Source organism: Nestor notabilis, unplaced genomic scaffold (genome assembly GCF_000696875.1).
Source record: "Nestor notabilis isolate BGI_N333 unplaced genomic scaffold, ASM69687v1 scaffold7140, whole genome shotgun sequence".
NCBI classification, from domain to species: Eukaryota; Metazoa; Chordata; class Aves; order Psittaciformes; family Psittacidae; genus Nestor; species Nestor notabilis.
The window spans coordinates 1-24,321 of record NW_009911492.1 but is presented as its reverse complement, the minus strand read 5'-3'; the positions used below and the strand labels follow the sequence as shown (position 1 = coordinate 24,321).

The following is a 24,321-nucleotide window of genomic DNA, read 5'->3' as shown; positions in this document are numbered from 1 at the left end:
ACTATTTCAGAACAGTGTAAAAATTGCTGGAGAACCCGGCCATAATACTCTTGGTTTTAGGTTTTGCACTATGGTTATATTCTGCTTCACCAAAACGAAAATAAGTCTAATAACTAGTAGTGTAATCTAGTTCTGTATTGATCTGTGCCTTATTATGGTTTACCTCAGGTTTCCAATTAAGCATTTCTGCCTGATCCATATGCCTTTTTTACTCTGACCTTTGTGCCTGCAGACGTACCACTGCAGTCCTTCGTCTTGCAAATGGACGCTGCATTTCTATAGGAGGACAGGGCTGCTTTGATATGGCCCTGGCCCATGGAAGTGCCCCAAAACTGAAAATCATCCAACAGCTCTTAAAAGGCCAGGCTGTCAGACATAAACAATCACATTAATACGTCCATTCAGACAATATTTGGTACACAGCATTCATCAGTTAGTAAAATGCTTTGGTACTGATTTAACACATTTCAGAAGACTGTTCTTACTAACATGTTTTATAAAGTTTCAAAATTCAGCAAGAATAACTGCACTGCATACCTGAAAGACAGCAAATCCTGTTCCGTCTGCTGCCACTGTAACTGTCATTGGTTGCACAGGGTCAAGCTGAAAGGAAGATGAGTAAATCAGTATTTTCAAAGTACTTTCAGTTAGCAGACTTTATGAAATATTCCTCACTTTCTACAGTACCTCCTTGGTCTGAAGCAGAAAACGGTTTCGAGTATCAATTGAAAATATTTCTGGTATTTTCAAAGAAGGTGCTGTCACTGTTAAATCCATTTCTGTTCTGCCTGCCGTAGTTAGAGTTGCGAATAGACTCAAGGCTTGCAGAGCCACCACTGTGTCCTGTTTAGAGAAACAAATCCTTCTGTAATAAACAGTGAACTACGTATGTATAGGCCATGCCTTGGGGAGTTCATGGTCCCTGCATTGTCCCATTTGTTGATTATGTTGGAGTCTTCAGGCAGCCACCTCCATATCTCCATTGGGATTCCACTGCTACAAAGGATACCAGCACAGAAGAGGGATGGCAACACAAGTTGAACATTTGAAGTGCCTCTTCCAAAACTTTACAATTATATTCTCATGTTTACGTTTCTCGCATTTGTATTTCTCACCCTGAATTCAAAAAGAGTTCAACATGTCTAGAAAATCTATCATCTGCCACTGCTGAAGGTGACTTCAGAGCTCTTCCACATCCTAGGCTCAAATGACTCTCAGAAACAGAGGTGAAAATCAAGAGGCCAAAGAGCCACCTAAAGAGAAGATAATTTTTATGCTCTAAAGCAGAAGGCTTTTCACTAGGAAACATTCACAGCTGAAACATGAGTTACACAGCTCAGCATGACAATGCTGTGCCCAATACACAGCCTAAAAAGTTACAAAATATGGTCTCAAGCCATAGTCACAGGCCTCTCTTGCCCAGCAACATAGGCTTTGCAGAACTTGCTACTCTTCCCTATGATTTAAATCTACTTTCATATATATGCTATTTTTTGTACAACTTGTATTGCTGTATGTATTAAATATCCACATTTTATGTCCAAACATTAAAAGCATTATAAAGCAAAATCTACTGATTGCAAATTCATAGTAAGCTACACCACATATACATATTGCAGAGAGTTATGATACCGTAACTTACAAAACATCACACATGTAACTGATTACTTTCCTCCTTATTGTTTAACAATACATTACGTTTCTAATGTAATAAATTCAGGTAATAAAACATTCCCAACATTCCCAACATTCTTTTAAAGCAATCTTGGAAGTTAACAGAAAGTATAGGGTCATTTCCACAAAATAAAAATGCCATCCTGAGAGACACTGCAGTAATTTTGAAAACAAAACAGTTTAGACTATGGAAGAACAAAAGGATTAAATACATTTCTTAACTTCACACTCAGGAGTAAATGGTACACTGATGGACTTTCAAACTTTCAAGTAAAAATGGTTTCTGGAGAACAGAGAAAAGCTTTTTTAAACTCATATAGTGCTTCAATCAGCCTCTTCAAATAATAAGCAAGAATTAACACATTAGGAAAATATTATAAACTCTGGGGAACTAGGCTGGTTGTTGCATTTTGTTTAGTAGAATTTCTCTCAGATCAATACAAACATTGGAAAATAATGAAGGATAGCTTGTACAGCTTGGTACCAAGCAGTATGATGAAATATGACATTTTACTGTGACCAGCATTTGCAATTAATTTAAAAGCTAGTTAAACTAATGCAATCCAAATTACTATATAGACTTTCTGGATGCCATCACAGCATACAAGATGTGGTTTCAATAACATGGAAACCTCCTGGAGATAATGAAGATATTCCAGATTTCATGGCCCATCAAAAATTCATGCAATAATAAGGACAAAGTACATTATTAAGACCAACTGCCAACAGAGGCACTAGGTTAGGACGTTTCTCTAAAACCTACTCCCATTTCTTATCTTAGTTTCAGAAGCTTGAGGAGCCACATATGGAAAGAAAGATTTCTCTCCTTGGAAAGAAAGCAAGCACAGATATTTGGAAAAATATGATTTATTCTTTTTCCATGGGCATCACTTCTTAATTTAAGATGTTTTGTTATTAATATTCTATACAATAAGGTGACCCTCTAATTCTGTTTTTTATTACACTTGCCAAAATAGTGAAAGTGGTAGTCCAGGTTTAAGATGCCAATATCACAAAGAAGGCAAGCCTGCACATAGCCAAGGCTATTACAGCAAAACAAAATCCAGTAATTATTATGTTTAAAAAAACAAAAAAGTCCCTTTTTAATTTTTTTTTTTTAAACATACAGTGCTCACTTAGAAAGTATACCAAAGCCCCTTGAGACAAGGTATTACCTGAGTAGATGAAAATCCCCCAAGATGATTTCTTTGCTGACTTAACCATTTCATAATAGGGATCCCCTCTGCTAATCTGTCTTGATGAAAGTGCGAGAGCAGAGCATATGCTGCAAGTTCAATATCAATGGACCGTGGCTGCCATGAATCAGAAATTTCAGAAGCAGGTGTTACCCAGAAACGAAATTCTCCTGCAGAAGGAACCAATAATAACCTCAGATCCACAGGATGACATCTTTGGACTTCTCAGAAAGACTTAATGCTTAGTTACGGCACCTAGCCATTTTCTTTAAAATTGTGCTAATGTTTAGGCATGTGTCACATAAAGGACTGACTTAAGCACTTCCTCAGCAGTGGCTGAATCTAGACACAAAAACCCTAGAGTCCAAATAGTCACTCCCATTGATTTCAGTGAACTTTACATTGATGCTTTCACTGTCAGCCCAAAGTGCTCACATAAAGGAGCCTTTGTGAAAAGGCCATCTCATTGCTGGTGTGCTCCTTTCTCATCAGGACTGAAGAAGGCATCTTATGCAGCACAGCTGCTAAATAGCCTCTTTCTGAGTGAAGCTTTTGAAAAAAGTGATTTTCTCCCTTCCCAAAAGTGACCATCAGAAAGTCCTAACCTAGTAAACACAGAAGTACAGAGGCTCTGTTGCTAGGTTACAACATTAATTCCTTAAGATTTTTCAAGAAGACAGTTACTATTTCAAGCCCAAAACTTCCATTTCTTACATCCATGTGGTCTGTTCTTCCCACAAAACAAAGAATAAAATTCAGTCATGCTGAACTCGGACGAGGTTAAACACAATGAGATGATGGGTCCCTACAGAAAATGCAACAGACCTCGACATTGTGTTACAGAAAATTCCTCAACTCTTCAATCCAATAGTGAGGTTAATTAATTGCCCCCCAACACCCTCCTGATCAAAACCACTTTGGAATAGCTAACCTCATCCATCTCTCTTTAACCAGCCTGATCTTACAAGTGCACATAATAACATGGTAAAACTGACAACTCATGTTTTTCAGCAGCATCATGGCATGTGATCAGGAACATAGTAACTGAGACTGAAAGGCCTACCTTTGTTGTAAGTTGTCATTCTATTTTGGATGCTTTTCACTAAGACTGTCTTGGAAGTTCTTAGCTTATTCTCTATACCATACTCAAAACAGATCTGAATTAGGAATAATGATTCTCTTCATTATTCCATATGCAACTGTAGATATATGATAAGTATGTTTAAATTTGACAAAAGTCCATCTATATAACTGTATAAGATAGTTGTGCAATACCTTGGTGTTCGGCTCTCTGGTTCAGTATATTCAGCGCTTCCTTTGCTTTTATACTTTTTGCCCAGGACAATGCATATGTCACAAGTGCCAAAGTGTAATTATCTGAAATGCCTTCTTCTAATTTATCTTCCAGAAAGTTTGTAGCACTCTTGATGACATAAGCATGCTGCAAATGAGGATTATATTGAAGATTGTACAGCAAGTAAAATATTTATTGAAACATTATAATTTAAAAGAAGAATTTGTACAGAAACATTACTATTGCCATATAACAACCAAAAAACACTAAAAATCTCTTTCAGAATCACAGGCACGAACCTCAAAGGCAAGCATTTTGATCTGGCACTGTCTTTCATGAACGTGAGTAATCGCAATAAAATCAATTGCAATGACCTAACATCTCTCAGGATAGTTCCCCCCATAAATTTCTTTGCAAGTTCTTGGACTAAAACCATGACAATATTCTTACTAAAAGCAACTGCCTTCAGTTTTTTCAAAGGCACATAAAACTGAAGAGCCAACAGCACAACTTTTTATTGTCTCGGGTAGATAAGAGAAATCAATAAAATCAGGTTAAATTTTGTCTCTGATCAGATGTTCCTCAATTGCCTTGAATTAACAAGTGTTTGCCCAGGTATTATGGCAATTTATGAAGTGTTCCAGTAACTGTAAGTTCTGTTTATGAATTCCAATACCTGTTTATCTGGGAACCCTAGCAGGGATGACATGATGTAAGCTGTAAGAGTGACAGGATTATTGGTGCCTCCTTGAAGATCACTGTGTAACACTTTCCCAGGCTCACGAAATTCTCCATTTAACTTCTGATGCCGCACGATCCATTTAGCTGTATCCGTGAGTACATCTTGGTCAATATCTATGAATGGACGAGCTTGAAGGAAACATCTTAATACAAACGCTGATAACCTTGGGGGAAAAGTTAATCAAATATGACAAAATTAGCAACATATTACAGCTTCTTCTGTTTAAGATGTATGAATACTTTGATGTATAAGGTGTTCTACACACACCTCCCAATCTCAGAGGAAAATACATGCCTCACCTAGACAAGCAAGTAGACTAAGCTTAAGCCACCAAAAAATGAAACTATGTCCTTGTTCCTAAAGATCACCTCTTTTTGCAGCTGTTATGTTTCAAAAATAAATACAAATATTTTTGAAACAAGTCTGCCAACACATGTATATATTTATTCAAATGTTGCTCTCCTGCCTTCTGCTGCCGGGCTAAAATGGCAAAAATCATAGTTTACAAAGTATTGCAGTTATGAGTATGATGTTAATTACGACCATTATGCCTGTAATTATATCATCGAAACAACCTTTGTTGTTTTACTAATAATCCCAAATTCTGCTTTGACTCCCTGCTTTGCCAAATATACATTCATGTAACCTGTCACTGTACTACTGAAGCACCAGAGTTGCCAGGTTAGATAAATTACATTCATTTTCCAATCCACCAATACTGACTTGAAGGCACATCCTGCTGTTGTCAATGCAAGATGCTCACTGACTCCAGGAGTGACTCAACCAGTGGCACAGTCACTGGGATGATTCTATGTAAAGTCAGAAGTGTGTACTGATATACGTAAGTATATTTAAACTAATCGAACATGGGTTAGCTGAATGAAGTGCTAGAACTTGTCTCTGCTATCTGTCTCGCTCCCACTACCATGCTCACTATGCTTCTCAGCCTGAAATTCAGCACTGAAAAGGCCTTTTCAGCTCTACTTATAGTCTCAAAAAGGGAGGTATGAGAGAGGTAAGTAGGGCAAACTTTTACCACCAGTAACTCTGTTCAACCCCTAGGAAATGCCTCAGACAGTCTTTAGCCTCCAGTATGGAGAGAACTGAAATCTGAAGCAATAATGATCACATAGCCCTAAATGGTTTTAGTCAACTGGAAGAACAAGTCATTTAATTATTATTCTTCATTTCTTTGAGGAAAGCAACAGAAAAGCTTTCAGACCAAGCTATTTCTCTGGCTGAAATAACTCATCATTCCTCTTCAGCAAAATTAAAGAGCCTTGCCCTAATAATATCTTTGACAGCATGTTATCCAGCAGAATGACCTTAGAGTTGGCCTAAACCCCTAATGAAAACCAGGCAGAAGGCTAATATAGCTGGAAATTTTTACCAGCTTCTCAAAAAATTTTTAGTTGTGAGGAAAATATCTAAAATACTTAAATTCCACAGTGAATCTGGCAGAACTACTTACCATGTGCTCCCAGAGGGATCGTCATTTCCAAAGGCACTAAAAGAGCCATCATCCCTCTGGAAAAGCAGCTCTCTCTGGTAGCCTGAAGTGGAAAAGCAGAGACAAGTATTGAACACTTTCCTCTCATGTGGGTTCCAGCACAAACTGCCTGCTGACGTGAAGCAAGGCACTTTCTAAGGCTGAGAAGGGCAGAACCTGACCTAGTATTTAATAAAAAAGTCTCCTAAATATGTAGGAACACACAGAGCCATGCAGAAGATGATGAGAAAGCTAGCAGCAGTAACATGAAGGATCCATCTACAAAAGCAGAACCAGAAGCTCCAGCTCACACTCACAACAGAACTCGGTGGTTCCAGGAGCACAGCAGCAGAGAGCACAGAACAAAGTAGCAGCTATAGTTCAGTGCTTCATCACTTTGGGGAGCTGGAGCTGTGCATCTACAGAACTGCTCTATCTTTCCAGCAGAAGGAAGGACAAGCAAAAATGAAGTATTGTCCAACTGGAAGGGCAAAGTGTACAGCAAAGCTACAAATGCTGCTCAAAACCAGACTCCTTCAGCAGCTTGCTTTTCCCAAACCAAAGCACTAGTTATCTGAGCAAGCATGCTAAAAGAGGCTACTCTGAAACCAGTGAAAAATGTCAAAAGACCTGAATATCCTGAAATCCTGAGAAGGATCTGTTTAAAATGTATGCAAAGATTTTTCAGTATGCAGAACACGTGCAGCTTTCTCCTGACTGCTGAACATCTATAAAAGTGCCCCAAGGGCTCACTAGCAGCTCACAACCACCAGCAGCATCCTTAATAGTCAACTTCAGCGCAGAACCAATGTTCATTAGTGTTAGAAATGAAAAGTTTCCTATGATATGCTACTCCCTGTAGTTTCTAAAATCTAAAACTTTCCTTCCCTTATATTTTGCTTGCCATTTGTATAGCCATAACAATAATTGTATCTATTTATAGCATTTCTTTCCCCCTACGCTGTCTTTTCCCTTAGCTGTTTTGCCTTTTATAATTAAGGAAGTACATTCATTAGTTTAACACCTGGCAGATACAGACACAATACTGAATCAGCCAGGCAGAGGAAAGCCTTTAGGCAACCATTAAGTCCTACACAAATTAATGAATTTACAAATATGTTCCATAAGGTCCATGCAACTCGCAGTGTTCCCCTGCAAAATGTTCCTTGTTTTTACACATGAAGAATTAATCACCTGCTTACATACTATTCTGTATATAGCTACACAGTGAGTGAACCACAGCCTTAATAACTGAGGACCAAATGGTTTGGTCCCACAATCTAAGTTATACCATAAGATGAAATCATAGTCAGAATCTCTCTATAAATAGAAGAGACATAAAGATACAAATCCGAATTGCTACAGTATAGCAGTGCACCTCCTCATAAGAACTCTTAACCCGTAGCGTCAGATTTAGTTTTTGTCTCTTTAGAAGAGTTTGAAATTAAAATTTCCACTCAAGTATAGGCTTTTTATAATGTATTTATCATGACAGTTGTTGATTACATGATTAAAACTGGTGAATCTTTCCTATACTGACAAATCTGGCATCTCAGTTAACGATCTTGATGAATCAAGCACTCTTGAGTGGGAAGAATAAAGAAGAAATGAGTGGCATCACCAAGGAAAACAAAAGTCACTGTCAAATTTAAGCCTCAAAATAATGGGCTATGAGGAACATGAATATAGGCATATATACAAATGGACTGCTTCCTCTTCAAAGATATCTGACTGCATGGCCTGAAAACTGAGTTTTTTCTGCTTCTTAGCAGAAAGTGCAATGCATAGCAATAAGTATTATTATCACCACCCCGTTGGTAGTGTAAAAGTACTAAACAAAGACCATCAGCCTGTTTAACAAAGACTGCTGAGCAGCCCTTACATAGTGAAAAATTTATCTCATAATTTATTAAGATTGGGAGAGATCAGAAAGATGAGCAGAACCAGAGGGAGAATGGAGCGATCACACAGCTATTTCCTGCAGTCTGGTTGGCTTTTCCTCAATGCCAGCCCCACTGCAGTCATGCAAAAGTCTCTAAACACTCATGTATCTGCCACAGGGGAGCCTGTAGAAATGCTGGAACAAGAGACCAAGGGGCTGTGAACCACCGTGTTTGTTCCAGTGGACACTCAATCAGACATGAAAAATGATACCTCAAATGTCAACACATACAAGTGGAAAGGCGAGGAAAAGAAGGATCCTATTATGAAGATGTACACTAGTAGTCCCAGAGGACTGGCTGGAACCCAGCTGAACAAGGCTGAAAGAGGAGTGCATCAGGATGGAAAGGACTTCAGAAATATGTGAAAGACTAGAGGGTCTCACATTTCAAACACCTTGGAAATACTGCTCAAACTCATTGCTTGCTTTGGGTCTAGCACCAAAGTTTTTAGACTGACCAGGATTTTTTTTTATTTCTAAAGAAGTGATTTCAAGATGGGATCTGTCATTCCCACAATGGAAGGGGTTTTTTTTTTAAAGGCAACTTTTCTTTTGCTTTACCTTTGTTCTAGGTAAATAAAAACTGATAGAAGAACATACAGCAGTCTCTGCTAGCTATATGATGCCTTCTTCTCACAAGAATTTAGCCTTAAACTTAATTATATTTACTTCAGATTCTGAGGTACCTTTTTCAAATATTTAGTGAATTCTGACATGTGAAATAAAGTCTGTTTTAAATTGAACTTCATGACAATTCTTTCAGAAACTGAGCTTATAAAAGTTACATCTCAAACTACAGATAAAGTTCAACCTTTTTAAAAAATCAGTGCAACAAATGGAATCAACTGTTAAAATAAAGCAGGAAAAAAAAAAACCCAAACAGTGTTTTTTAGATTGCAGGTCTTTTCTTCAGATTACAAATAAGGCTTACTGTTTTGGCTACTACAGTGTTAAAAACATGCACCTAAATTCAAAGCCTCAGGAACAAGTTAAGTAACACAATGCTTTGTATATACGTGACATTTAATTGTATAATTTTCACTTGTTTTGATATAACTAATAAATCTGTTACTGGGAAAACTTCAGAACTCCATGTTAGCAAAACTCAGGCTTCAAAGACAGGTAGATTGCTTGCAAACTTCAGAGTAGCTTCTTACACAGCACATCTCTACCCCAACACCTTACTTTTCAACCAGACCATGTAGTAGGAAGGGTTTAAAAATATCATTTAACTGCTTTTGACAGAAAACTCGGATCTTGATGAAAGGAAAACTTATTTTTGAGCTGTGTCTTTTCCAAGGGGAATGTCAGCAACTTAAGAAATAAACACAGAAAAGCCAAAGACTTAAAGAGAATAAATAAAATTTGAAAATGTCATCATGGTGCCTTAGTAGGGGTGTAGCTCACATGATGGTCTCATTCCTCTCTATGAACCAGGCTCTTGGCATGCAGAATGACATGGGGTGAGTGATTACACTGGAGCCAGACACTGATCCAAAAGGCAGAGAAAAGCATAGTTCAACTATATTCTCCACACTCTGTGATGCCCAGGAGTATTTCACAATTAAAAGATTCAACAATTTTCAACTAAAATTTTCCAGCTTTTGATTTCCAACACTGAGTTTACTTCTGACCAAATCTAAAACTTGGGTGGGAAAAAGCCTGCCACAATAGCCAACAACACTCCTTGACCTCTGCAAGGCCATGTCAGGATAGGATGGTGTCACTGAAGGCAGATACACACATAGGATGAATACGGTTCACTCTGACTAATTTTCAACCTCTGTGCCTCTAGCAGAGGTCACAATTGTTTGCTCACACATGGTTTTACTAAAGGAGAAATAACAACCACCTAGGAAATCCATATGAATCACCTCAGAATCATAGAAAAGTAAGGGTTAGAAAGAACCTTAAGATCATCTAGTTCCAACCCCCCTGCCATGAGCAGGGACACCACACACTACACTATGTCACCCAAGGCTCTGTCAAGCCTGGCCTTGAACACTGCAAGGGATGGAGCATTCACAACTTCCTTGGGCAATCCATTCCAGCGCCTCACCACCCTCACTGTAAAGAACTTCTTCCTTATATCTAATCTAAAATTCCCCTGTTGAAGTTTGAACCCGTTACCCCTTGTCCTACCACTACAGTCCCTAACGAAGAGTTCCTCCCCAACATCCTTGTAGGCCTACTTCAGATATTGGAAGGCTGCTATGAGGTCTCCACGCAGCCTCCTCCAGGCTGAACAGTCCCAATTTTCTCAGCCCGTCTTCATACGGGAGGTGCTCTACCCCCCGATCATTTTCGTGGCCCTCCTCTGGACTTACTCCAAAAGCTTCTAATACACATTTTTCCTCTGGAAATGTACTAAACATTTTTCCTCTGGAAAAATGTAACTATACAAAAACAACGTGTTTTCTCTGAGCAGACTTGTCCTTGTAAACAAAAGTATTTGCTCTTTAATTCTGTCAGCTCAGAAGAGGAAAATTAAGAGAAGATGGGCTTTTCTTCTAGTTCTCATGACACTAACAGAGCAGTATTTCAAATACCAAATACAGAGTCACAGATATCTTTTTCCTAGCAAAAGTTCTTAAAAATCTAACATCTTTCTTTTAAGCATACAGACCTTTTCTCATAAATGATACAGCTTTTGATTTAATATCCTCTCTCAGCTGCCTGGTTTTAGTCAGGTATTGCAAAACATAAACATTTGGAGCAAAATTGATCATATTCTGTTCACCACAGCCATAAGGCATCTTAATCAATGACGACAAACCGTTGATAGAAGGCCCAAGTAAATCACCTGAAATATAAAATTTCATGAAAATAAATTAAAGTTTATTGCAAATAAATGCATACCTCGCACATAAAGGGTGGTATCATCTAAACTGGGAGAAAATATGACACACTAAGGACTTTTGTACTAAACACCACCAAACAGGTAGAAAAGATACTTCATCTTCTGGTCAGCTTTGTGCCTACTGACACATTCCAACTACGGAGTAACTTGAAACAGCCACCAATAAGACAAGCAGAATTAAAGCAGGATACTAAGCAAGCTTTGCAGGATCTTCCTTATTAAGCTCCGACTCCCTCTCTAACTCTGAAAATGGATAGCAATACCATAATATTGTGGATTAAATAAAGGAATAACACACTCCATCCATAAGGTCTTCCGATGCTTAGTCTAATGCATGATGTTAAATTATTTTTAATTAATGATTCAACCTATTAATACATCAATTAAATAAAAAGAAATGTAGTTCCCTAAAAACCTATAAAGCAACAGCCTTGCTGAGCAAAATCTTGCAAGGGTCTCTAGAAGCTCTAGCAAATCCTGCAAGGGTAGCTCAGGTTATTACACACCAGCCTCCCTGCTATACTTGACAGAGTTTACTTCTAGTTACTACTAGCAACTGCTCTGTTCTTTAAAAACCACCTATGCCTGCAATGCAGAAGATGCCAGCAGCTGGATTATGGACACATATATGTTAGATACTGAGTTCAACAAAAGCCCAGTGTGTAAAAAACTATTAAAAAAAATAGCTGACCAGTAAATAATAAAGATGAAAACAGAATAAGGTAATCCTTACCAACAGCAGTGACCTGCACTCTCTCACTGCCACTTACAACATCAGAAGGAAAAGTGAAATCCAAAGTTTTTGACACTGATCGTGGCTTATTCCCAGTCAAATCCAAAAGGACTGTCTGAGAATATGTCTGTTCCAATCCTTCAGCCTATTAAAATAAAGACAAGATTATTGTATTAGGACAGGAGTTGTGTGCTTACCATACTGAGGGATCTAAAACAATGTCAGGTATTTTGTGCTGCTTGCTAACACATCCAGAACCTAAGCTATTGGCCCGCACAATTAAAGACCTACCTTCACTATTTGCTTCTCGACACCATGTGTCAATAACAAAAATGCACCTGCAAAGTCAATGAGAGCATCTCTGATTCCAGTGAGCTCCATGCTTGGCTCCATGACCAAGTACATGTCAAGGCTGGAGGTGGTACTTTTCACACTGTTTGCAATTCTACAGCCTGTCATACAAAGGGAGGACTTAAAACTGAAGTTAGGTACATGACCATAAAGGTTTCATTTCCTCATGCATGCAAAATCCTAGTGTACTGCGTTCAGGTGTGGGGTCCCTACCATAAGAAGGATGTGGACTTGCTTGAGCAAGTCCAGAGGAAGGTCACAGAGATGATCAGAGGAATGGAGCACCTCTCCTGTGAAGACAGGCTTAAAGAGTTGAGCTTGCTCAGCCTAGGGAAGAGAAGGCTCAGAGGAGACCTCAGAGCAGCTTCCAGTATCTAAAGGGGCCAAGAAGAAATCTGGAGAGGGACTTTTTACAAGGGCATGTAGTGACAGGACGAAGAGGAATGGCTTTTAACTGAAATAGGGTAGGTTTAGATTTGATAGGAAAAAATTCTTCACTGTAAGGGTGGTGACACACTAGAACAGGTTTCCTGGAGAAATTGTGGCTGCCCTATCCCTGGAAGTGTACAAGGACAGCTTGGTTGGAGAGGGCTTCGAGCAACCGAGTGAGCACCTTCTAGTGGAAGGTGTCCCTGCGCATGGCAGGGGGGTTGGAACTAGATGACCTTTAAGGTCCCTTCCAACCCAGACCATTCTGTGATTCTACGATGTTCCCTTGAGAAAAATTGTCCTTGACGCAGAGAAAATAAATGGGTTTCAGGCTCCACCTGAAAACAGCTCACAACCCTGCAGGTTAGTGGTTGTAAGTGGTCTAAGGAGAGGCTGAGAGAGCTGTCCCTGTTCAGCCTGGAGAAGAGACAGCTCAGGGGAATATCATCAATGTGTATAAATACCTGAAGGGAGAGTGTAAAGAAGATGGAGCTAGGCTCTTCCCTGTGGTGCCCAGTAGCAGAATAGAAGGCAATACACACAAATAAAGGGACACTTTTTTAACTGTGAGGGTGTTGAAACAACAAGCTGCCCGGGGAGGCTGTGAAGGCCCTGTTCTTGGGGACATTAAAAACCTAACTGTGCATAGTTCTAAGATTTCTGCTGTATCTCATCCTGCCATGAGCAGGAAGGTTGGTCTACTCCCTTTCAACCTCAACCATTCTCCAATTCTATGGTCTTAAGCATTTATTTTAAGGATGGGATATACAAATGTCTACCACCTTCCACTGAAATGGAGTCTAACACGAATCAGATGTCTAAAGTTAGGCAAGTCTTACCAGTTTCTGGTTTATGAGAAAGTCTGTGGACTGTATTTCCCTCAATAGAAAAATAAAAAAACATTCATATAAAATAGGCTTCGAATTAAAGCCAGGTATATGGCAAAATTGATTGCACTTATCTACAACACAGTTATCTGGTCCCCTCTCCATAGATTATTAAGCTAGCTGTAGTACCAGGAGTTCACTGATGCACAAATAAGTTTCACCTTGCTTTCAGAAGCATTTGACAGACTCTCTGTTGCAGAACTGATCTATGTGTTCATTCCTGGAAGGGGATCTAAAGAAATTTAAAGGAGAAATTATTTTAAAAGTAGCGTTTTCTACTTAAAGCCACCTGACCTGAAACCAACCTTACAGAGCAAGAGGCAGACATGTAAACTGCAGACAAGCAGAGGCAGACAAGCGCAGCCTTTTTTCTGCACTATGTTGTTTATTTTAGGAAACAATTTATTTCAGGAACAAGCCAAGCTGCAGACTGTTTACCTTTACTAAAACTTTCTGGATAATGGCATCAGAAGCAGCAGATGATATTGCTGTCACTTTGATGGGAATCTCTCCCAGCTGTTTTGGCTTGATCGGGAATTGAACAGTTTTCCCATCTTCACTTGGTACAGATACAAACTGTTGATTTTCTGTTGCATTTATTTCATTGGATGTTAGAATGATTTCAAAAGCATCATTCATATCCAGGATCACAGTAACCTGCAAATACATATTTGCAATACAAAGCATTAATTTTGAAAAACTGCTTTCATAAGCTGCCAACTTTTTTTGTGTATAGAGAAATAGTTTTATGATCTGCACAGTGAAGAAAATATCATCTCACAAAAGAAAGACATGGTCTTCACCAGTGATGAAAACCCTGCAGTGTCTAGTAACATTCAAGTACAAAAAGACAGTTATTTTACCTCAGCTTCCTCTTTCAAATAATTAAAGATGTTCACTTCCAAAATGAACTGCTCTCCTCTGATGACAGAGTATGGAAGGTTCAGGAAAACGAAGAAAGGTTGAAAAGCTTCTAGCTGCAAAACAAAATCAGCAGTGAAATCCTACAGTCAGATACTAGCAAGAAAATGACTGGACAGCTTGTCTTCTGATCACTTTCAAATTCAGATAACAGAGCATGTTTACTGTTATGCTACAGTTAAAAAAATGTATTACTGCAGAGCTGAAGCAGAAGATGCTTCTGGCCATTTGCACCTCTGTGGGTGCCATTCAGGTGAGAGCTGCTAGCAAATTTGGAAGCTGTGATCTGTCCTGAGACCTCATTAAAATTTACTGTGAACTGTTTTGTTTGCTAAAGTAATGGATGATCAAGAATCTGTCAGCTGCCCTATCTCCATGTCAATACATCCTGGAATACAAAATCACTAACTCTTCTAAATTCGGTAATACACCAACACTTTAGAATCATGTGTTATTTTGTAAGACTAATTTTTCTTTAGTTCTTTAGTTATATTTCTAAAAATACATCTTTTCTTAATGAAAAGAAAAACTGCAGAAATATACCAGAGATCAGTTACTTTTATCTGTGAACAGAGATTTCTGGATTAAGTCTTGGCTCTAAGAAGCCAGTGGTAAGCTCTCATCAAGCTCAATGGTATCAGAGTTTCACTGTTTATGAACATCTGTAAAATAAGAATGGCTGAAGCATGATACCCTTTATTATTGAAATGTCAACTAAGCATGGTTTTAATTTGTTTTTCATTAAAAAAAATTCTTCCAAGTGTTTTGAGTTTCAGATTCAGAAACCCTTCAGCTTTCTTTCTAGCTAGCAAATATTCCAATGTTTTCTTTTTAAAGCTTTGAAAAGTTGTTTGCTAAAGCTTTCAGTGTCAAAAACTTCTACAGATATAAGACATAAGAGAAATTCTGATGGAAAATTTTTGGCTAGTTCTTAGTCAAGATTTTCCCTATGTAGCTATTTTCTTTGCCTTTTTTTTTTTTTTGCTTGTTTTGCTTATCTCTAAAACTCTTGCAATACTTAAGTTTTACACTCAGGAATATTCCTGTATATTACAACAAAACATGATAGAGTAAAATTACTAACACACTGTGTAGTAGAAGTTAAATAAAAACAAGACACAAAGCGGTAAATTACATTAAGCACGCAGATGTCACTTATTTATTTCCCTATTGCAGTTTTTATGCATTTCTTTTATTTGCCTCTCTGTATGGTACTGATTAACATGTTTCAGCCATATGGAACTACAAGCTCAATCTAAACATCCCAATGAGGGTGAATTACTGAACAGTGCATGTGTGTGATTCTAGTTTAAAATCTCAACATCTGTTCTACTTTCAGTCTTCTCAAGTTTGAGGATGAGATGCCAAGGATACATTTTCATACAGTTTGAATCAGAAAACTATTCCTCTTTCTGTCCCATCTCTGCCAAGCCGAGTGAAAGAAATGAGAATCATGATTCCAGTCTCAAAGGAGCCTTAGCCGCAAAATCCAGGTCAGGCTCCAAATTCTGTGGTGGAGTTATGATCAGGATGTTCAAAGCGTATGTTCTATGTCTGGTGTATGAGCCAACTCTGAAATCTGGATCTAGATCTCAGTTTGGATCCCAAAAGTTGCCTCTCCCCTAGAATTTGAGGGTATGAGAACTTAAATGGGTAAATGGCTGTCTCCAGGCTATGCCTGCACTAGTCCTGGTATCAAGTTGGTAATCTATGACCTGGTACTGCACAGTTTCAACCTTTCTAACATTAGGCACTCAAGGGGAGTTGTCTCAGGAATATAGTTTCTCTAGGATCTTTACGTAATGAATAGAAGGAGATCACCTTCAGACAATCATGCAACATATATAAAATACTAGCTAAATGAGACTTTAATAAGTAATTCCCATTTTGAACAGGCTAAATAACTCTTAAGTAGCTGTTTCCATAAATATAGAGTGATTCTAGGACAACTGCACATGTACATTGGGAATCTCAGGTTAGAGATCTAACCTGATGAGTGTTGAATTTAGCTTAAATCACTAAACTCCTTGACACTTGGAAACACAAGAGCCTCGGGAGACAGGAACTTGGCAGCAAGAAGCATCTCATCCCACCACTGGCTCTCAGTGTCCACTGTGATCCTCAAGTTAAGTCACCCAAAAAAATAACACTTGTGTTTAGTCCAAGACTGGTTTTGGCAGATAAATGAAAGCAAGAGCAGAATCTAGCAGAATCAAGCAGTTCTCCCATCCTCCCTCCTAAGTGTTAGCAGAGCAGCGCAGTGGCATGATCTTTCCAGCAGACAACATGCCTCTCCCATCCCAGCCACCTCCTCCCAGCTAGTCTGTGCAAACCCCCCTGCATGCACTATCAACTCATGGAAAGCCCTCTTGGCAGAGCCAAGAAAACATGGAAACACGCTATCCTCAGGCAGTCATCCCTGCTTCTACATATGCAAATGGCATATCCTGAGAGTGCTCTAACAAAACAGCTGCTCCAACAGAAATAGGCACCCAAGTATCTGCGTAATGTCTGAGATATTTACATGAGCAGGAAGGGGAGGCAGACACAGTATCAACTGTCTTCAGTGATGATGTTTTCTTTACAGTTTGAAACACATGGCCTCTCAATCACATTACTAGTATAGGGAGATAGCTGCTGTTAGAACTAAAATAGAGCATCCAGTAATAACCTATTGTGTAACCAGCATTTAAAGGAGAACTGTCTAGTGCCATGGTACCTCCACTGGAGCAGTCGTCACTCCAAGCCCGCTGTTTTCAGACATCACAAAAGCACTGGCTACCCAGGATGTGATGGTATCAGGTACAGTGACTTCCATTGTGGTGTCCGTGTCAGATCTGATGGCAGAAGGGTAGAGACTTTCAAAAGCATCCATTTACAGACATCAGTAAGTGGACACAAATGTTTAAAATGCATCAAAAAATAAGTACAAACTCTTGGCAGGAAAAGCTGCTGATTAACGGTTCTTGTTTTTCTAATCATTTCAAAAAGTTTGTGATGGGTTCAAAATGATAAAAAAAAATTAAACTATTTTAAATTACATGAATTGAAGGTAATTAATCATATTACATGTAATCAACTTTTACTTCGTTTTTCCTTTAAAACAATCCCAGATGAAGGTTGCTTCCTGAATGTCTCAGCTGTGAAAGAATACAAGACTTGTGCTGCACAGCACAGGTCAGATTTCACCGTCATTTGACAATTTGAACTGCTTACTGAATTAGGTGCAGACAGGAACAGGTTTCCTTTTCTGGGCTAATCACCATCTTCTCATGTGAAGAGAAAAAGACTGGGTCTCCCTATCTGTTATCTGCCCATCTGTAAAGGGATGAGAGTTTCTTTTGTCGACAGCGTTTTTATCTAGTTTCTATTGAAACTACAAGGCCTTCCGTTAGGCATTGCCCTATTTCGTGCAGTTGTATAACGCCTGATTTGGTGGGTCTCCAATCTCACTTGTGGCCTCTAGGTGGTAGCAGAATATAAGTAATACTACATTTTAAAGCGGTGTTCTTCAGCACTAGCGCAGAACGCTACTAGAACCTACAAAGTAACAACAAACGTAAAGCAGTTTCCATTTGCTTCCAATCTCACCTAGTTTTAGTGTCGATCCAAAGCCAAGTCTCTGGAAAATGAGTCCTCACATACAGATTGCTGAAACCAGGAGGTCCATTTTTAGATACTGGCATATCATCACCAAAACCATCCTCTATAGGTATCATTCCACCATCTGCAAAATAAAAAATTATTGTCCTACCAACAAGTATCTAGGTTAAAAAAACAAACAAACAAACAAACAAATCGGTAGAGTTAAGAAAAGTCAAATTAATACAGTGTTCGGAGTATAATCTATACCTTTGTTACACATCGTAACACTATTCCCGTCACGTTAGGAACTACTTATCTTTTCTTGCTTGGTTGGTTTTTTTGAAGAAAAGAAAAAGTTTCACACAAGCTTAAATTTTTACATGGCCTCCCTGGAGTTCTTATGGAACTGGTGTAATATGCCTATACATGACAAACCACTGCAGCGTATATCAACTGGAACTGCAAATAAAAACTCCATTCACCCTCAGGCCTTTAAGGAGTAGTGTTGCTCAGGACAGGACTAGAAAGGAAGTTTTTAAAATAGTAGTCATATGCATTTTGTATGTCTTGAGCCTTGGAAATGGTAATAGTTTGTAAGGCTGGATGCAGCCTGTACGCAGTACTGCAAGAAGACCTAATAGGGGCCCTCCTTCCCCCCTCAGTAAATTAGATTTGGCTACATTTATTTTTATTACTTACAAAGAAAATGCTCTTTATCCTCTTCAAGAATTGCATCAGTTGATACCCAAAGGCTGCATTTCTGGATAAAATTTATATGGTATATCTCAATACAGGACATCCAGGACATCAACAGTTCTTATCTACTTTCTTTTCTTTCTTTTTAAGAAAATAAAGTCATAAAGCAATCACAGAACTAAAGCAAGGAACCAACAAAACTGAGATCATCTGAATATTGCCTTAATAACTGAAAACTTTTCAAAGGGAAGGCAATATCAAGCATAAAGCAATCCATATTTATGAAAGTATAAACATATTTCTTTGCATTCAGAGTATTTATATATTGATAAATTTCTCAATTTAAAACCCATATAAGCCATGAAAACAGTATATTGTCTACAGTCTCAAACTTTAAAAAGGGCATTTTCTTCTAGGAAGCAAATTACTAAGCAGTAAAACCCCCCAGCTTAGAATTAAAAAAAAAAAAAAATCAATTCAAAAAAGTACCTGAAAGACACCAAAAGAACCTCTGACCAGGGGGAAATATTGCACTGTGCTGTATAAATTGAGCTCATGGAACACCTAAGACAAAAAAACCCAAAATCATCCAGACTGAATGTAAACTCACATTTTTCAGTACTTTTACTGTTGTAGATGCTAATTCACAGACCTATGCCTCAAGCAGCAGCTTGCTTAGCTCTCTTTGGCAAATAGAAAAGAATCCGTGACAGGATGAAGGGGATTTGCCTGCAAAGGTTTCATGATTAATGGAAGAGTGACCAAGACTAAGCCTAAAATAGGAGCCTACAGCCCACTGATATTCTATGGCACCTAGGCCATGTCATTTGAGCACTTTAGGAATGATGTATATTGCAAGCTCTCCCAAATGGTTGATGCACTAGAGCTTCTGCAAGTAAAGGGAACTCAAAAAGATGAATAATTTATTCTGCTCTTCAAAAAATAAAGTTCGTTCTTTATTTTTTATTGCTGATTTTAAAGAGCACAAAGAACAAATCATTAGGGAGTTTTTCTGGCTTTTTTGCCTTTCCTGAATGAAGAAACTGCCAAGTGTTAACAGAGCAGTTTCTCAACATAAGAACAATGAAGTATTAATTGGAATTAGAAATGCTGGTGCTATTACTTTGTATGCCTTACTGTCTTTTCCACTTGTGTTGGTAAACTACTTGCAAAAGTAAAAAATACTTGCTAAAAATACTGCCCAAAGAATATTACTCATTCATCATATAAACTGAAACTCTTCCATAAACATACATCTTTCATACACACAATAATGAAAACCTTTTCTTTCATTCACTTACAGAATCTTCCGTTATGTCACTAGTTTCTCCTAGAAGCTTTGTACTTTTATCAACAACTGCAAGTCCAATTACTGATCCTGGTTCTTTCATACTGATTTTAAGGGAGACTTTCTCAGATGGCTTGACCTTATGCTTGCTCCAAGAGATTTTAATCTAGAAAAAAGTAAAAAACAGCACTGGTTTAAGTTATACACTGATATTTACAGCCACTAACAACTCTGAGGAAGCATTTTCTTAGCTTAATTCGCTACAATTAAGACTTTGGATTTGCTTTTCCTAGGACCTTTAGGAAAACACTACAGCATTCATTTTGCTCTCTTGCTCTCTTAACTCATCAGTTCCTTAGACTGGTGGGAAATTAGCATCAGGAGCAATCATCATTTCAACCAGCTTTTAGAATACAAGCAGCAATCTCTTGAGGCACAAGAATACACCAGTTTCTACAGTTGAGGGCAGTAAAAGAAACACAATCGCAGCTTACCAGTGCACAACACTGTATTTTTGAAAGATTATTTGTGGAGGCTTATTCAGGCCTCAAAGATTACAACTAAGCATTCCGCAGTGAAATCAAAACAGAAAAGGGGTAAAAGTAATAGGTGAATGGGTAATGAAGAAGGAAATAAATAGGATAATACAGCACCTGCCTTCTCCTGGGTACTCAAGAGAGGAACAGGGATATACTTAAAGTATTTCTAGTACTCCCTTCTCCACTGCACCAGATGACAATGCAGCATTTCTGTTTAAAATTAACAGTTTTATTCTCTTCATTCATCAAAACACGCCTACTACAAAGTCTTGAGGTGGAATTCAACTCCACACTTAAGTTACTTACATTTAGCTGTCCACGTTTCATTTCAGTGTTTAAGCTCCCATCACACAGTTAAAAGAAATAATGAAGACTAGAGAGCACTTTGGCTCATCACAAAGCATAAATCCAAGCAGTGGTGAAAAAAACAGTCCTGCAGGCTCCACTGACTCTACTGGTCGTGGGTGGGATTCAGTTACATAAACAATGACACTTAGTGCCATTTGAGACGTTCAAAGGTATCCAAGACATGTCCAGTGGTGCTGCCAGACAGGACACACAACTTACCCTTCTGGAGCAGGCATCAGGAGTCCAGGAAGAGTAACTTAAAACCACACTCTTTTTGGGCAACTGAATTTCTGTAAACTGAGTTCAGACACCCAACTCAGATACAGAGACAAAAGACTCAGTCACTTCAAGGTACAGTTGGGATGTCCCACAGCACACTGTCTGACCCTAAGCTCCCATTCCAGAAAGGGATAGGTCTGCGACAGGACCTTTGTAATACCCGCTTATCCCATGATGACATCTTGAATACCCAGTGGCCTCTTTGGAGGACACTAGATTTCTGTGCTTAAGCAATTGAATCCTGCCTCTACATGTAAATACATGAATTTAGATGTCTGAATCTACAGCCCCATCATACCCTTCCTCTGATAAATCTGCGGTATCTTCCAAGCACATTCAGTATCAAAATCACAGAGCAACAGCAAACACGCTAATGTTGCCAACATAAATGAGATTCGCTCCATGTGCTTCAGTGTAAATGGTCAACAGACTGATTCACACAGAAAAAATGGTTTGTTTCTAGGTAAACTGTGGCACTGCAGATCTGTATATTTGATTTTACCAACTCATTTGCAGAAATTAAATGCTTGGCAAGGCTACAAATTACAGAGAAAGTAGTTTTCCACAGTCCTGAGTTTATTTCAGTGTCGAAATGGCAAAATGTAGATAGCTTAAAATTGGAAAGCCTTTGAGAAAGTAGCTTTATCTTACTTTTTTTCTCTATTCAGTGAAATACAGAAAATACAGTAGGGTTAACATTAAATTCTCATGATTTATTGTCTCAATTGTTCATCTTCTCTGTATATACAGTAGGATCATGTTTTTCATCCAAAAACTACATTTAAACAAACTGGTATCAGACCTTACCTCATTTCTAAAAACATAATGCAATCTTACCTGTGGACACCGCAATTAGTGGAGAGATTTCAATTTGTGTCCAGAAGGCTGAACCAAATTGTTACACCTTCCTCATTAGCAGTACCTTCCTATAGCTACCCTAAAACTCCCAAGTCTCAACTGAATTCTTATTTGTTTTCTGTTTGTTCAGATTCTTCAGACAGTGGTACATAATAACCATAATCAACAAAAGTATGCCTGCAGCACTCTCACCATCCTGCCTTTCCACTTCCTTATCCTGTGATACCAATGCTCATAACCTGAGTTTGGATAAATCATGAAGTGAATGGATAAATTTTTCATGCAGGAGTAAGACAAACAGCCTCCCTTCCAATGTCTGCTTAGAAGCATTAAAGTTTCAATGGGGAGGAAGAATTTGAACCCATGAAGAGCCTTTCGGTGGTCTCACCTGTAAAATGTCACAGTGAGGCTTCTATTTGCACAAAGGACCAAATCTCACCCTGGTATGTAAGCTCAAAAAATCAATTCATTGCTGTTTTCCCACTCTTCTTCATGCATTTTTGAGTTAAAGTACGCACAGTCACATGAAACACAAACACTGATCACATCCACTGATGACACACCACATACAGTGTGACCACTGCCTGGCTAGAAAACAAAGTCTTCATCAGCGTTCATAGTTCCACACTTAGAAGACTTACAAGTACCTTTCCAGTATTATCTGCCAGAGCAACCTACAGCTCAGTAACTGACCAAACTATTAAAATAAAAGGAGATGCTGTGCATCTGTTTATGTGGAAAACACAGGGCTAGTAGATATTTCTTTCAGAAATTATCAAGTCTTTCCAAGGACTTACACAAACCTCAGATTAGATCCTCTATGAGGAAGTTTTTACATTTACAAGCCTATGATCTAAAATACCATTTATCATGCAACAGATAGACAAAAACATGGTCTTAGACTCAAGTTCCACATAGTTACCTTGTCATCCAACACAGGCTGAATGGGGACAGTGAGTGCATCATTTACAACCACTCCAAGCTCATCAACGTAGAATACAAGTATACATGCCGAAGGAGCCCAGGAATTCTCTGCTGTTAAAGTGAATGTGTTTGCAGCCTTTGTGCCAAAAGCCATAATTTGTTCCTTAGATAACACCTTAAAGGGAAAAATTAAACACACAATCTGTTGATATCTCAATATGTAGTAAACTTTGCAATTCCTTATACAAATAGCTGTTAAAAGAAGCAGCATATAGCTGTAATTTTTATTTTTTTTATTAAATTGTTGACCAGTTCTGTGAGACTGGGTATGGAACAGGCTAGTAATGTAATATTTAAATATTAGACATAGCTTTTTTCTGTGCTTTAATTTTGTATCACTATGGACAAGTAAAGAACTACAACGATGAGTGCACAGTATAACATATGCTATGAGAGCATAAAAATACAACAGTAATAGGACTGGGTCATCTGGGTCATCTATAATAGATTTGAATTTGGATCAGGAAGACATAGTAAAAGAAAATCTCCCGAACTCCCACACTTCCTATACTTTACACCAAGGAGAGTGTGAACTAGGGCCCACTAACGTGTTCCAGTTAAAAACAGGCATTTATCAGATTAGAGCTAGTCTGAAGGAACCTCAAAACACCTGGAGTTCAGGCCCACAGCATCAACTTTTTTAACGCTAAATCTGTTCCTACTGGGCCATTCCACTTACCAGTGAAGACAGAGCTATGAACGGCAGTTCCCTGCCCTTGACTGCATGGACCTGATTCTTTTTAAATTTTCTAGAGAGTGTTTCTATTTTAGAAAATACACCTGAATGCCCACATGTATACTGTCACACAGTTTTCCTTATTCAGTTTTCTATTAAAAAGTCTCTGAAAGAAAAAGAACTGTAGTTATCATGATCAAATAAAAGACAGACTAGGGACAAGGTGGACCCTCTCCGGAAGCTATCGGGAGAACTGGCTACCCTGGATTTGGAGAAGGCTGTGGTTCTCGATGACTTCTTTGCCTCTGTCTTCACTAGCAAATGCTCACACCACACCACCCAAGTCTTGGAAGGCAAACACAGGGACTGTGAGAATGAAGACCTTAGGCCCACTGCAGGAGAGGATCAGGTTCAAGACCACCTTAAGAACCTGAACGTGCACAAGTCCATGGGACCTGATGAAATCCATGCATGGGTCCTGAAGGAGGTGGCAAATGACGTTGCTCGGCCACTGTCCAACATATTTGAGAGCTCATGGCAGTCAGGTGAA

General features: G+C 38.6%; 1 protein-coding gene across 1 annotated transcript in view; it reads right to left on the bottom strand.

Annotated features, from left to right (window-relative positions):
• The window catches only part of CD109 (CD109 molecule), a gene marked incomplete at its 5' end in the record, with an annotated part of 37,057 nt that extends 13,847 nt beyond the window's left edge, over window positions 1-23,210 (bottom strand). The window contains 16 exons of the mRNA XM_010015051.1: window positions 538-603; window positions 688-843; window positions 2,850-3,040; window positions 4,146-4,311; window positions 4,841-5,069; window positions 6,378-6,459; window positions 10,964-11,140; window positions 11,931-12,075; window positions 14,036-14,254; window positions 14,461-14,574; window positions 17,238-17,355; window positions 18,110-18,245; window positions 18,803-18,863; window positions 19,289-19,363; window positions 20,101-20,253; window positions 23,034-23,210. Coding sequence (XP_010013353.1) covers window positions 538-603; window positions 688-843; window positions 2,850-3,040; window positions 4,146-4,311; window positions 4,841-5,069; window positions 6,378-6,459; window positions 10,964-11,140; window positions 11,931-12,075; window positions 14,036-14,254; window positions 14,461-14,574; window positions 17,238-17,355; window positions 18,110-18,245; window positions 18,803-18,863; window positions 19,289-19,363; window positions 20,101-20,253; window positions 23,034-23,210 — 2,265 coding nt within the window. The remainder of the gene's footprint in view (window positions 1-537; window positions 604-687; window positions 844-2,849; window positions 3,041-4,145; window positions 4,312-4,840; window positions 5,070-6,377; window positions 6,460-10,963; window positions 11,141-11,930; window positions 12,076-14,035; window positions 14,255-14,460; window positions 14,575-17,237; window positions 17,356-18,109; window positions 18,246-18,802; window positions 18,864-19,288; window positions 19,364-20,100; window positions 20,254-23,033) is intronic.
• Window positions 23,211-24,321: the final 1,111 nt, after the last annotated feature.